General features: G+C 41.3%; 1 protein-coding gene across 1 annotated transcript; it reads left to right on the top strand.

The window, feature by feature from the left end:
- The first annotated feature begins 229 nt into the window (after positions 1–229).
- On the top strand, positions 230–13,724 carry LOC111981837 (guanine nucleotide-binding protein subunit alpha-14). The gene is made up of 7 exons (XM_024013299.3): positions 230–471; positions 9,794–9,978; positions 10,117–10,271; positions 10,491–10,619; positions 10,978–11,107; positions 11,362–11,515; positions 11,843–13,724. The coding sequence occupies exons 1-7, from the start codon at positions 351–353 to the stop codon at positions 12,034–12,036; spliced, it is 1,068 nt and encodes a 355-aa protein (XP_023869067.1). The 5' UTR covers positions 230–350; the 3' UTR covers positions 12,037–13,724.
- The last annotated feature ends 166 nt before the right edge of the window (positions 13,725–13,890 follow it).

Consider the following 13,890-nt stretch of genomic DNA (forward strand, 5'->3'; position numbering starts at 1 on the left):
AGTGAGTAGCAGCAATGTAAATAGTTCAGGTGGCCATTTGATTAATAATTCAAAACAATTCAAATAATCGAAGCTTGATGATGACTTGGTTATTTGAATCAGCTAGGGCAAAAAACAACACGTGCACCCAGGGGGTCCCCAGGACCGAGTTTGGGAAACCCTGGTTTACATCACCTGCTTCTGGTTTAAATGCATGTTAGGAATGCGACCCGGTTCCTACACGTAAGCATGACTTATGAATTCCGACAGGGAGGGAGGACGTTATCTTGACCCGCATCCCCCTGGTTGGAATATAAATCATTAACCATCTACCTCACCTTACCTACGGACGGCTACAACACGACACCAATATGGGTGAATGCTGTATGTCGGCTGAAGAATTGGAGAGAAATAAGATACATCAGGAGATTGAAAGACAGCTTCGCCGGGACAAGAGAGAATCTCACCGGGAGATAAAGTTGTTGCTTTTAGGTGAGTCATGGCGTATGCTATGTATAATTGTTTATTCGGCAACTTTATGCGCGAGGTATAGTTAACTACGCTACTCCAAGTTGATTTTATGTCATTAAAAAATTGTTAGAGGAATAGGCATAGTCTAGATAGCGTTTCGACAATTATTTTAATCTTGCAAATGAACATTTGACTTTCCTCAAATGGTTCCCATCCTCTGCGGTTTAGTTTAAACTCGTAACTCGACTTGTCTTTACTCTGCTATAGATCAGTGCCATTTAAAGACCCAGTGCAGTCAAAAACTAGATTCCCTGGGTTTTAAATATATGTCCACACTATGAGGTTGGAATAATACTGTGGAATGAGGTTGGAATAATAGTGTGGAATGGTGAAAACAATGATAATCCCTTTTTAGTGTAAACTGTTTGAAAAGACTGCCTGATATGTCAGCCTGTTTTGGTGGTATGGAGTTTTGGCGGTAAATTAGTTAATAGACCAATAAGAAATAGGTGACCGACTGGCTCAAATCCGTATTAGGTAGCAAAATTTGAAATTGTGTTTTTTGCATTGCATACAAGTAGAGACTCAGAGCTACAAAATTGTATATCATGCACTGCGTTTGAGGAACAATGGGAAAGTAATTCTGCTTTGAAAGTTGACAAACTTGTAAACTCACTTTCTCTCCTACTGGAGAGCTCTCCGTTGTCTACACCCATTCAGCATTGTTCACACCCTCTTAAACCAGCCCCACCCATCTCTTTAAGGATTCACACGGGAGGTCATGTGAAAAACAGTGAGTAGTGTAGTAAAGATTAAGACTAACAGTGGCAAACAGAAAGTGTCCAGATAAAAATATTTTATAAATATTAGATGACGCTTACCCAGACAGACTAAATTGCTGGGTCATGTGAAAGAAATGCTATAAATCAAATCAAAACAAATCAATTGTATTAGTCACTTGCGGCGAATACAACAGGTGTAGACCTTACAGTGAAATGCTTACTTACAAGCCCCTAACCAACAATGCATTAAAAAAAATATGAATAAGAAATAAAAGGAACAAGTAATTAAAGAGCAGCAGTAAAATAACAAGAGCGAGACTATATACAGGGGTTACTGGTACAGAGTCAATGTGCGGGGGCACCGGTTAGTCGAGGTAATTGAGGTAATATGTACATGTAAGTAGAGTTATTAAAGTGACTATGTATAGATAATAACAGAGAGTAGCAGCGGTGTAAATGAGGGGATGGGTGGGCAATGCAAATAGTCTGGGTTGCCATTTGATTAGATGTTCAGGAGTGTTACGGCTTGGGGGTAGAAGCTGTTTAGAAGCCTCTTGGACCTAGACTTGGAGCTCCGGTACCGCTTGCCGAGCGGTAGTAGAGAAACAGTCCATGACTAAGGTGGCTGGAGTCTTTGACAATTTTTAGGGCCTTCCTCTGACACCGCCTGGTATAGAGGTCCTGGATGGCAGGAAGCTTGGCCCCAGTAATGTACTGGGCCTTACGCACTACCCTCTGTCGTGCCTTGAAGTCGGAGGCCGAGCTGTTGCCATACCAGGCAGTAATGCAACCACTCAGGATGTTCTCGATGGTGTAGCTTTAGAACATTTTGACGATCTGGGGACCCATGCCAAATCTTTTCAGTCTCCTGAGGGGGAATAGGTTTTGTCGTACCCTCTTCACGACTGTCTTGGTGTGCTTGGACCATGTTAGTTTGTTGGTGATGTGGACACCAAGGAACTTGAAGCTCTCAACCTGCTCCACTACAGCCCCGTCGATGAGAATGGAGGCATGTTTGGTCCTCTTTTTCCTGTAGTTCACAACCATCTCCTTTGTCTTGATCACATTGAGGGAGAGGTTGTTGTCCTGGCACCACATGGCCAGGTCTCTGACCTCCTCCCCATAGGCTGTCTCGTCACACTACCACTGTTGTGTCATCGGCAAACTTAATGATGGTGTTGGAGTCGTGCCTGGCCGTGCAGTCATGAGTGAACAGGGAGTACAGGAGGGGACTGAGCACGCACCCCTGAGGGGCCCCTGTGTTGAGGATCAGCGTGGCGCATGTGTTGCTACCTACCTTTACCACCTTGGGGCGGCCCGTCAGTAAGTCCAGGATCCAGTTGCAGAGGGAGGTGTTTGGTCCCAGGGTCTTTAGCTTATTGATGAGCTTTGAGGGCACTATGGTGTTGAACGCTGAGCTGTAGTCAATTAATAGCATTCTCACATAGGTGTTCCTTTTGTCCAGGTGGGAAAGGGCAGTGTGGAGTGCAACAGAGATTCCATTATCTGTTGATCTGTTGGTGCGGTATGCAAATTGTAGTGGGTCTAGGGTTTCTGGGATAATGGTGTTGATGTGAGCCATGACCAGCCTTTCAAATCACTTCATGGCTACAGACGTGAGTGCTACGGGTCGGTAGTAATTTAGGCAGGTTACCTTAGTGTTCTTGGGCACAGGGACTACGGTGGTCTGCTTAAAACATGTTGGTATTTCAGACTCAGACAGGGAGAGGTTGAAAATGTCAGTGAAGACATTTGCCAGTTGGTCAGCGCATGCTCGCAGTACACATCCTGGTAATCCGTCTGGCCCTGCGGCCTTGTGAATGTTGACCTGATTAAAGGTCTTACTCAAAATCGGCTGCGGAGAGCGTGATCATACAGTCGTCRGGAACAGTTGGTGCTCTCATGCATGTTTCAGTGTTATTTGCCTCGAAGCGAGCATAGAAGTAGTTAGTGTGGTCTACAGTTTATCATGAGATACTCTACCTCAGGTGAGCAAAACCTTGAGATTTCCTTAGATATCGTGCACCAGCTGTTGTTTACAAATATACACAGTCCGACCCCCCTTGTCTTACCAGACGCCGCTGTTCTATCCTGCCGATACAGCGTATAACCAGCAACTGTATGTTGATAATGTCGTTGTTCAGCCAGGTCTCCGTGAAGCATAAGATATTACAATTTTTAATGTCCCGTTGGTAGTTTAATGTTCCTCGTAGGTCGCCGATTTTGAATGTTAGCTAGTAGAACGGAAGGAAGTGGGGGTTTATTTGATCGCCTACGAATTCTCAGAAGGCAGCCCGACCTCCGTCCTCTTTTTCTCCGTCTTCTCTTCACGCAAATGATGGGGATTTGGGCCTGTTCCCGGGAAAGCAGTATGTCCTTCACTTCGGGTTTGTCGGACTCGTTAAAGGAAAAAAAAGCTTTTGCCAGTTCGTGGTGAGTAATCACTGTTCTGATGTCCAGAAGTTATTTTCGGTCTCATTAGAGACGGTAGCAGCAACATTATGTACAGAATAACTTTTTTTTTTWAAGTTACAAACAACGCAAAAAAACCTAGCAAAAAAACTATTGGTTAGGAGCATGTAAAATGTCAGCCATCTTCTCCGGCACCATGATACATGATACCACCAGCCACATATTTCGAAGTGGATGGGTGTCTACAGAAGGTGTAAACGGTACAGCCAAATGGTTACTTGCATAGTACCAATATCAGAAATAGATAGTGTCAATATAAATAAAATAATYTACAAGAACAATATCAGTGATAGATGGGGTAGTTATAGGCATACAATCAGGGATAAAGTGACTGAGCAGCAGGATAAAAAATTATAATTGTAGCATCAACATATGGCGTGTGTGTTAGGAGAGAGTCATTAGAATAGAGGCACTGTAGATAGTGCTGATGACTGGGCCGTCCGAACCACGCATGAACAAGGGGATCTGAGAGCCTGTTTCTCTCCTGCTCTTGACTTTTGTGTAGCTGGACACAGCTAGGTTTGTCTAGCTGTGTCCAGTCCAGGTTGTGCTTGTACAGGCAGACCATCTATCGGAGGAAGGGTGTTAGCGTTGCGCAGCAGCTGAAACCTGGTCCTGACTGAGTCCGAACAATCCTTGGTGACAACAACACCAGGCTCCAGAGCATCGAAACTCTAAAACAGGAAATAACAACAAAAAATTAAGAAATTACAACCTTGCACAACATCAATTCACCTTCCAAGTTTAGATAAGAAGAATAATATTCACCTGAAGTGCTGGTAATGCTTGAACTGTGGCAGTGGAGTACAGAGTCACGTGTTGTTGCCAGCCATACAGTATTTTTCCACCAGCACCGTACCATCCTCCAGTCCAACCAGCTGTGGGATGTTGACCCCTGTCACAGTGCTGTCCTTCACAACACCAGCAATCTCAGACAAAGTGTTCACTCTGGTCTTTCTGAAGCGCTGCTTTGGTGAGGCCGAAGCACCAGTCGAGGGCAAACTTGGTGTGGCCTGTGATCAGGAAGTGAAGGTCCAGACTGTGGTGGAGCTTGTGCATGGTCCGCCAGGCACAATACCAGAGCACAAACTTGTTCTTGTTTTGGCCACTGCAGTTATCACAAATTAGGTACATGTGTTTTTCCCCAACTCCGTAGTTGGTGAAGAAATGAGGCTTGTAGTTGACTGCGCTGATGCCTTTGCTGGATGTTATGCCTTCATCAACCAAGTAGTTGACTTGTTGTGGTCTCCTTCACAGCAGACACCAAACAAGCCACACTTGCGAGGAGTTAAAAAGTAGATGGTACCTGGCTGCGTAGGGTCCAGAATGATAGTGCACCTGCAAACAACAAAAGAACATTAAGTTAATGAAAAGAAAATGTAACGTAAAACGAAAGATAATGTTTAAATGCATCATTATGAGGTAAGTCTCACTTACCTACAAATGTGCAGAGCAGCAGCACTGTATACAGAAACATAATCTTGGAAACTGGAAATTAAAATGATAACACACAGCCCGACTACACGTACCTCTAGAAAATACAGAAATAATGTGAGATCAATAAAAGTAGTGCCAATCTTGTTTGAGGTCAATTAAATAATCCAAACGTTTTGCTTATGCTTTACATACCAAGTGTTGTCATCAATTCCTTGTAGAGACTCCACACTGCTGCTTTTGTCACATGGGATGGCAGCAGCTTTCCACCAAAGTGTTTGTGTCCTGGGTGGCGTCCTGGTAACACTATTGCATTATCCTCTGTGTAGTTGTTGATGAAGTTCACCACTCACTGCAAGTCCTCATGCTTCAGGTGTCACCTGTGCTTGCTTGGGCCAGCTCTTATTTTGATGGGAGGCATTAGACCATTCTCCTTGTATGACTGGTGGAGGAGAGTCAGGCATGTTCTACTGATGCTGAAAGACAAATTCCAGATACAAATATTTTGGCATTATTATACAATAGATAGCTGTAATCACCGTCAGACATACCTGGCTAACTTGATGGGTCAAGTAATCATCTGGCAAAGTGMAGTCTTTTGTTTAGACATACTAGCTAAACATTGAACCATAATCCTAATCCATAGATTACTAGCAATACAAACCGATTGTCATAACTAGCTAAAGTTAACCAAATAGGTTCAATGTTAGCTAGTTAGCTAGCTAACATTAGGCTATAACAATGCGAAATGGCATTCTGAGATAACATTACTACACACAGATCATAAACGTAATGTTAGCAAGCAAGCCAATGTTAGCAAGCAAGCCTAGCTAGCTAACAGTATGCTTTAGCAACTTTCTGACAAAATTAGAAATGTATAATATCTGAAACTGTTGCTAGACTCTTACCCGTATACATGGATGAATGTATAAGACGTCCTGTGTCGTTTCCATTGCTTGGCCCGTTGTTGTGTCAAGTCACTCTGGTTCACACTGACCGTGTGCAATGCTATAAGAATCATCTTAAGCTTTAGCCCCCACCCAAACTCTGACCATTTTACTCACCCTAGCAGAGCTGGCTAGGCTGTTTTCATGTTAACCAGAGTGTTGGTAACTGTAACTGTGCTCCTGGCAACAATTTAACTACGCTTTTTTCCCGACTTACTGACACCGGCCATATTCAACCAGTGTTGAGCGTTCGTAAATTCATCAGTTATTCGCACACTCAGACGAGAGTAATCTGAACAGTAGTTGCAGTGAAGTTCTAATAAAATGGATACTTGCATAGTTGACTCTTTTGTTAAGTTTTAATACGCAATTCTTTAAAAAAAAGCTGCTTTTGACAGGATTACCTACTAACCAGCTCAAATAGACAGAAGCGCGCTATATGGCAGACCAATCCAAATTCATCTCTCAGCACTCATTATCTCTGCCAATCATGGCTAGCGAGAAGGTTGCTCACTTTTTCTGTGGCCTAACCAACTAGGCTTATAATTCAAATGTTTTATTCGTATTTACATACAAGTTTGTTATTAAGGCACATGAAAGTTAATGTGTTCGAGAAGGCATTTCTGCCCCAAAAACTATTTTGATTAAAAAAAAGGTTTAAGTTCAAACGGCTCTCCTGTGAAGTAGTGACCCACAACATACGCCTAGTTTCCTGAAACGGGTCACATTTAGAGTTTCAAACCTCTCTGCCAACATCTAAACCTGTCCAGTGTCCACTTTATCAGTTAATTGTATAATATTCACATGAAAATCTGCCGCAAAATTGGATGGAAACCTAGCCATTGTCATAAAATCTGTTTTTTACTTTTATGTTGTTCTTGGACTGCAAAAGGCCCATTATCAATGACTACATTTTTAGATTTGATATGATTAAAATGGGCCTAATCAGAATTACAATAGATTTTGAAGCAATTTTATAGATGTTGAAATACAGAATGTAAATAAATGCAAACATCAGTAAGGCAAGGAGAAGACCTGTGAAAAGCCATGTTTGTTTCTGCTGTCTCAACCAATAAATCAAATGTTTGTTTCCCCAATATGTTTGTTTCCCCTACCCACTCAGACCACTCCCAGACACTCCTAGCAAGATTCTTGCTTGAGAATTTGCTCTTTGCTAAGAAGCTATTTTAGTTTATTTTTCACCATTTGAATTGAAAACAACCACACTAAGGTACTTTATTATTACCTAGACATGATTTGATACTGAGATATAATGGCTGCATTGGACCTTTAAATCTGCAGGGGTATTCAGGGTGCTAGGTACGATTTGATTTTGCGGCCCACATAGGCCTACCATTTAGTCTGTCCAATAATAGGCTATTAACTTGAAATCATGGAAGAACATAACAATTTTGTAGTTTTGCGAGGGGGGGGGGGGGGGGGGGGGGTAGGCTTTCAGTTAGAAGTAAATTGAAGCTGTGGAAGTTCAGAATAATCCACCATATACATGTTTAATAATTAAAATAAGATAGCCTTATATTTATTTTAAAACAATGTAGCCTATAAACTTGCTTTCTTTAGACATCAAATCATCAAATCAAATCACATCAAATTTTATTTGTCACATGCGCTGAATACAACCTTACTGTGAAATGCTTACTTACAAGCCCTTAACCAACAATGCAGTTTTAAGAAAATAAGAGTTAAGAAAATATTTACAAAAAAATGTATAATGAAAGTAACACAATAACAAGGCTATATCACAGGAGGTTGGTGGCACCTTAATTAGGGAGGACGGGCTCGTGGTAATGGCTGGAGCGGAATCTGTGGAATGATATCAAATACATCAAACACATGGTTTGATGCTATTCCATTTGCTCCTTTCCAGCCTTTATTATGAGCCATCCTCCCCTCAGCAGCCGCTGGGCTATATACAGGGGGTCTGATATCCAGAAGCTATTTTCAGTCATAAGAGAAATTAGAAGAATCATTATGTACAAAATTTGTTACAAATCATGCAAAAAAAGATTATAATAGCACAATTGGTTAGGACCCGTAAAACAGCAGCCATCCCCTCCTGCACCATGAGATGAACATCTAGTCTATATATCACTTCTATGGAATAGTAGGCTGCATCGTCCCTGACAGGACAAGTTTTCTTTTCATAGTTGTTCTCCAGAGAAGCCCTGGGCAGTTGAGTAGGTATGAGTCACTCCAAACCTCATTCTCCACATAGAAACCTGTTAAACCAGGAGATAGTTGAGCAGACACTCACTTTTTGTCTTGGTGATTTTCAGCCCTGAAAAAGGTTAGTATTACTGGCAGAGTAATTACAGTCAGGTCGAATAACAGTAGGCTACATTTTTTAAATGACTGTCTGTACCTCTGCATGACATCGTTTAAATGTACTGTACAAAGTGTGACTGAATGTGTAGTCTAGGGGCGACAGATGGTGAGTGGGCATTATCATTCATAGAACAGTCCTTCAAAACTACTTGGAGAGGGACCAAGAAGCACTTGCTGAAAGCCTCTATCCTACCGTCACACTTATCTAAATAAACGGAGTTACCTGCATCTCTCTTCTGTCCAAACTGTCATCTAGCACATTTTAACTCTCTGATCAGCAGTTATGGCTATGTGTGGTATGTGGACAAGTGGCAGTAGTTGATCCTGGCTTGCATTTTAATGCAACAGTCATGTGAGGCCAACTACAATGCAATTTAATGTCAGAATTTCTCATAGTGAAATGATTACTAGCCACACCGTACTATTGTAATAGCTACATGAAGGCCTACTGCACTATTGCAAAATTTTCACACGGTGCATTTTACTACTTACTATCAAAACATGGATTGTTCTTAGGTTATTTTAGGAATGCGTTAAGCATTACAGGACATTGAAGAAAGGTCAAACCAATCTTATCCTTCAGAATTAGTTAACAAACTTCTCAATGTATTCCTGCTGTAAAGGTCATATTATTGGCCAATAAGCCAAAGTATGCAATACGTGTGAATGAAGTGGTGCCTTTATGTAACACACACCCACATGTAACACACACATCCTCGTACACACACACAAGTTTGTTTTACTATCCTTGTCTGGACCAAACAATTGACCCCCATTCAAAAATCAAAAATAAGCATAAATACCCTTTTTCCTTGTGGGGACCGGCAAAATATTTTCCTTGTTTTACTATACTTGTGAGGACTTCTGGTCCCCACAAGGATAGTAAAACGAAACACACATACACTCAGGGTTGTGCTCAATTCACAATTTTGGAATTGACTCCAATAGACCTCAACAGTTTGTAGTCCCAAAAACAGGAAATTAGTAGAATATTTGCATAAATGTTTGTTTTCGTTGATCATTCCTTCTAAGATTGTCCTGAAAATCTTTTGTCCTGTCTTTTGTCCTGTCCTGAAAATATTTGATATGCATGTGTAAACAACATGTTTGATGTTTTATGTACAATATGTTTATTTGTATAGACTACACCTAATTTAGAAGAGGCATTTTGAGTTTCATAGGAAATAGAATTMAATTTTGTGAAATTCTTTAATTCAAATTTGAATTGAAATTCTTTATCCTGTTTACTACTTAAATTCAAGAATTGAATTGGGATTTGTGAGGCACTCTCAATTCAATTCTAAATTGAGCCCAATCCTGACACACACTGACATTCACAGACTCATGTCTCTCCTTTCCCAGGGACTGGTGAGAGTGGGAAGAGCACCTTCATCAAACAGATGAGGATCATCCATGGGACGGGCTACTCCGAGGAGGACAAGCGAGGCTTCACCAAGCTGGTGTACCAGAACATCGTCATTGCTGTTCAGAAAATGATCCAAGCCATGAAGACCCTACGGATTGATTTCAAAGATCACCAGAACATTGCAAGCAGCTTGTCAGAAGATTCAATATCATATGATTGTGTTTTTCTAAAGGGGCTTGCTGGTTCATAAGTTTAAGTATCAATCTCTAGCAACATCTACTACTTGCCATATCTAAAACGACATCTCTGTGTGTTCCAGAGCCATGCAGACAAGCTGAGCAGGGTGGAGGCAGACATATTGACCAACCTGGAACCATGGCAGGTGGATGGCATCAGAAGATTGTGGAGTGACCAGGGCATGCAGAAGTGCTATGAGCGCAGGAGGGAGTACCAGCTCTCTGACTCTACCAAATAGTGAGATTTGTCTTTTACCCACTCACTCAGTCCAAGCTAAGGTATACATGCATGTACACTCAACAAGTCCCAGCTCCTTGATTCTGCCAAATTTGTGATCTTTATCCATAGATAGATAGATATGACTATGCACTCCATAATAAGTCAGGTATCTAGTGTTAGGGTATTTAGCAAAGTATGTGCCACTGCCAATGCATTTTCTTGTTATTTTCATGACAGTTACCTGAGTGACCTGGACAGAATTGCTGCGCCCTCATACCTCCCCACTCTGCAGGATATCCTCAGGGTCAGGGTCCCTACCACTGGCATCATAGAGTACCCCTTTGACCTCAAGACTGTCATCTTCAGGTCAGTGACCTCTCTATTGGAGTAATGGTGTCAGAGCCTTGTTGTCCACTGAGGCTATGGTTCTGTTTATATACTTCTACTATACTTTTTTCCACCTATCCTTCCTTCCTTCATTCCTTCTTTCCTTGCAGTAATCTCTGATATAACTTGTTTGGATCTTTGAAAGCTATGTACTGTAGTTGAGTTCTTACCTCCACTTATTTAGTAATGTTAGACCAGTGATTACTTCAAGGAAGAGTGGAGGGAATGAGGGAAGGAAGTATTCCCCAAGTCAGCATTTTAAATGACACCCTAAAGGTAATGCCCTATAGCTGGAATAGAGTGTGATTTGAGATGTGTTCCGTGTTGTTTTTACCAGGATGGTGGATGTTGGAGGTCAAAGGTCAGAGAGGAGGAAGTGGATCCACTGTTTTGAGAGGGTCACCTCCATCATCTTCCTGGTGGCTCTCAGCGAGTACGACCAGGTCCTCTATGAGAGCGCCAATGTGGTGAGTTGTTTCTCCCGTGGTCACATAAAGTCAAATAAATGATTTGGGGTACTGTAAAATGTACTACCACTACCAACCAGGTAGACTCCCTTCATTGTGTATGTGCGCAGTAGTGTATAATCAAAGATTATGGAGGGTTCAATGTGGAGGGTTCAATTTAATTCCAAGCCTAAGTGTTTTTAGACGTATATTATTCTACCAATAACAAATTTGAACATGATCTGAATCTTCCTATGTGTTTATGTTCCTTGCAGAATCGATTAGAGGAGAGCAAAGCCTTGTTTACAACCATCGTCACCTATCCCTGGTTCCAGGAGTCCTCCATCATCCTCTTCCTCAACAAAACAGACCTCCTAGCGGACAAGATCTTACACTCCAACCTAGCAGACTACTTCTCAGCGTTCACTGGTTAGTACTCTAGACTAGTACACTGGTAGTCATGCATTTAGTTGTATATTCATGCTATACTCCAACCTTGCTGAGTACTTTACTAAGTACACTGGATAGTTATGCCTTGATATGTGTGTGTCAATATATTTTACATATCCATGGTTGGGGTCAATTCCACCTAAATTCCAGTGAATTAGAGTTCATTCCTATATATAAAAAAACAGAGTCCATATCCAATTCAAGTGACAGGAACTGGAATTGACCCCAACTCTGACCGTATTATGCACGAAGCGATTCCCAGTAAATTTTACGTACATTCTTTTTCATAAATGTATTTTTTTAAAGGTCCACAGAGAGATGCAGAGTCTGCTAAGATGTTCATCCTGAATATGTACAAAGAGCAGCACATAGGGCGTCACAAATCTCTGTACAACCACTTCACCTGTGCTACCGATACAGAGAACATCAGAGTTGTCTCCAAAGCTGTCAGGGACACAGTCTTCCAAGAAAATCTGGATCGGTTCGGGTTAGGGGTTTAGGACTAGCGTGGTCACGGATCTGTATATGCTACAAACGTGTTATTTTAGTTTGGGGTTACAGTTTTGCTACAGAGTAACTGTGGTCTTGAATAACACACTTTCTTACTATAGCAGGACTTCAGAAACATTTTGATTTACACTGCCGTTCAAAAGTTTAGGGTCACTTAGAAATGTCCTTGTTTTTTAAAGAAAAGCACATTTTTTGTCCATTAAAATAACATCAAATTATTGTGAATCTAATGTACTTGTCCTCTTGCTCAGAGTTGACGTTGAGAACTCTCCATAGAGACTGGTGTTTTGCGGGTCAACAGTGAAGCAGCGACTCTGGGATGCTGGCCTTCTAGGCAGAGTTGCAAAGAAAAAGCCATATCTCAGACTGGCCAATAAAAATTTAAAATTAAGATGGGCAAAAGAACACAGACACTGGACAGAGGAAGTCTGTCTAGAAGGCCCGCTTCCCGGAGTCGCCTCTTCACTGTTGACGTTGAGACTGGTGTTTTGCGGGTACTATCTAATGAAGCTGCCAGTTGAGGACTTGTCAGGCGTCTGTTTCTCAAACTAGACATTGTAATGTACTTGTCCTCTTGCTCAGTTGTGCACCGGGGCCTCCCACTCCTCTTTCTATTCTGGTTAGAGCCAGTTTGCGCTCTTCTGTGAAGGGAGTAGTACACTGCGTTGCACGAGATCTTCAGTTTCTTGGCAATTTCTCGCATGGAATAGCCTTKATTTCTCAGAACAAGAATAGACTGACGAGTTTCAGAAGAAAGTTATTTGTTTCTGGCCATTTTGAGCCTGTAATCGAACCCACAAATGCTCCAGATACTCAACTAGTCTAAAGAAGGCCAGTTGTATTGCTTCTTTAATCAGCATAACAGTTTTCAGCTGTGCTAACATAATTGCAAAAGGGTTTTCTAATGATCAATTAGCTTTTTAAAATGATAAACTTGGATTAGCTAACACAACGTGCCATTGAAACACAGGAGTGATGGTTGCTGATAATGGGCCTCTGTACGCCTATGTAGATATTCCATAAAGAAATCTGCCGTTTACAACATTATCAATCTCTACACTGTATTTCTGATCAATTTGATGTTATTTTAATGGACAAAACATTTGCTTTTCTTTCTTTTGAACGGTTGTGTGTATTAATATATATATATATATTTTTTTTTACATCAGCAGTTGTCGCGGTGCTATACAGATACCCAGCCTAAAACCCCAAAGAACAACCATGGAGTTTTTCCTGGACACTGTGCTTCTGCATTGCTTGCTCTTTTGTGTTTTAGGCTGGGTATCTGTAAAGCACTTTGTGACAACTGCTGATGTAAAAGGGCTTAATAAAATACATTTGATTGAATTTGATTGTAAAAAGTATGAATTGTAAGAACTAACAGACAGTCTCCTGAACATCTACCATATTATGAGATGGGGTATCAGTAGGCTATTCCATCTGTATGACATGGTTGATGAGAAAAATACCCTGGGAAGAATGTTGCCGATCCTGCCTGCACAGTACTGCAAGTTAAGAGGAAGTAAAGGGAAAATATGCCTACAGAGTCAAAGTTCCTRAGTTTACATTTGTGTTGTAATAGGTGCGTTTCACATTGTGTATGTTTTATAATTTACACTTTCCTCCTTTTTTGTATCTATAAAACTTCAAATAAATGATCAACACAATTATCAACACATTCAAAGGGTTCTGGAATGGTCACTGGTTTGTTAATTGTTAATTGCTAAGAATTACCCTTCAGTGCATGTCTGTGGTGCTGCTTGTGTGCCAGTGCGAGTGGGAGGTTGCCCGAGGAGTGAGAGAGAACCACATTTCAGCAGCAGGTATAAAATAATGACAGACTA

Source organism: Salvelinus sp. IW2-2015, linkage group LG20 (assembly GCF_002910315.2).
Source record: "Salvelinus sp. IW2-2015 linkage group LG20, ASM291031v2, whole genome shotgun sequence".
Classification (NCBI taxonomy): domain Eukaryota; kingdom Metazoa; phylum Chordata; class Actinopteri; order Salmoniformes; family Salmonidae; genus Salvelinus; species Salvelinus sp. IW2-2015.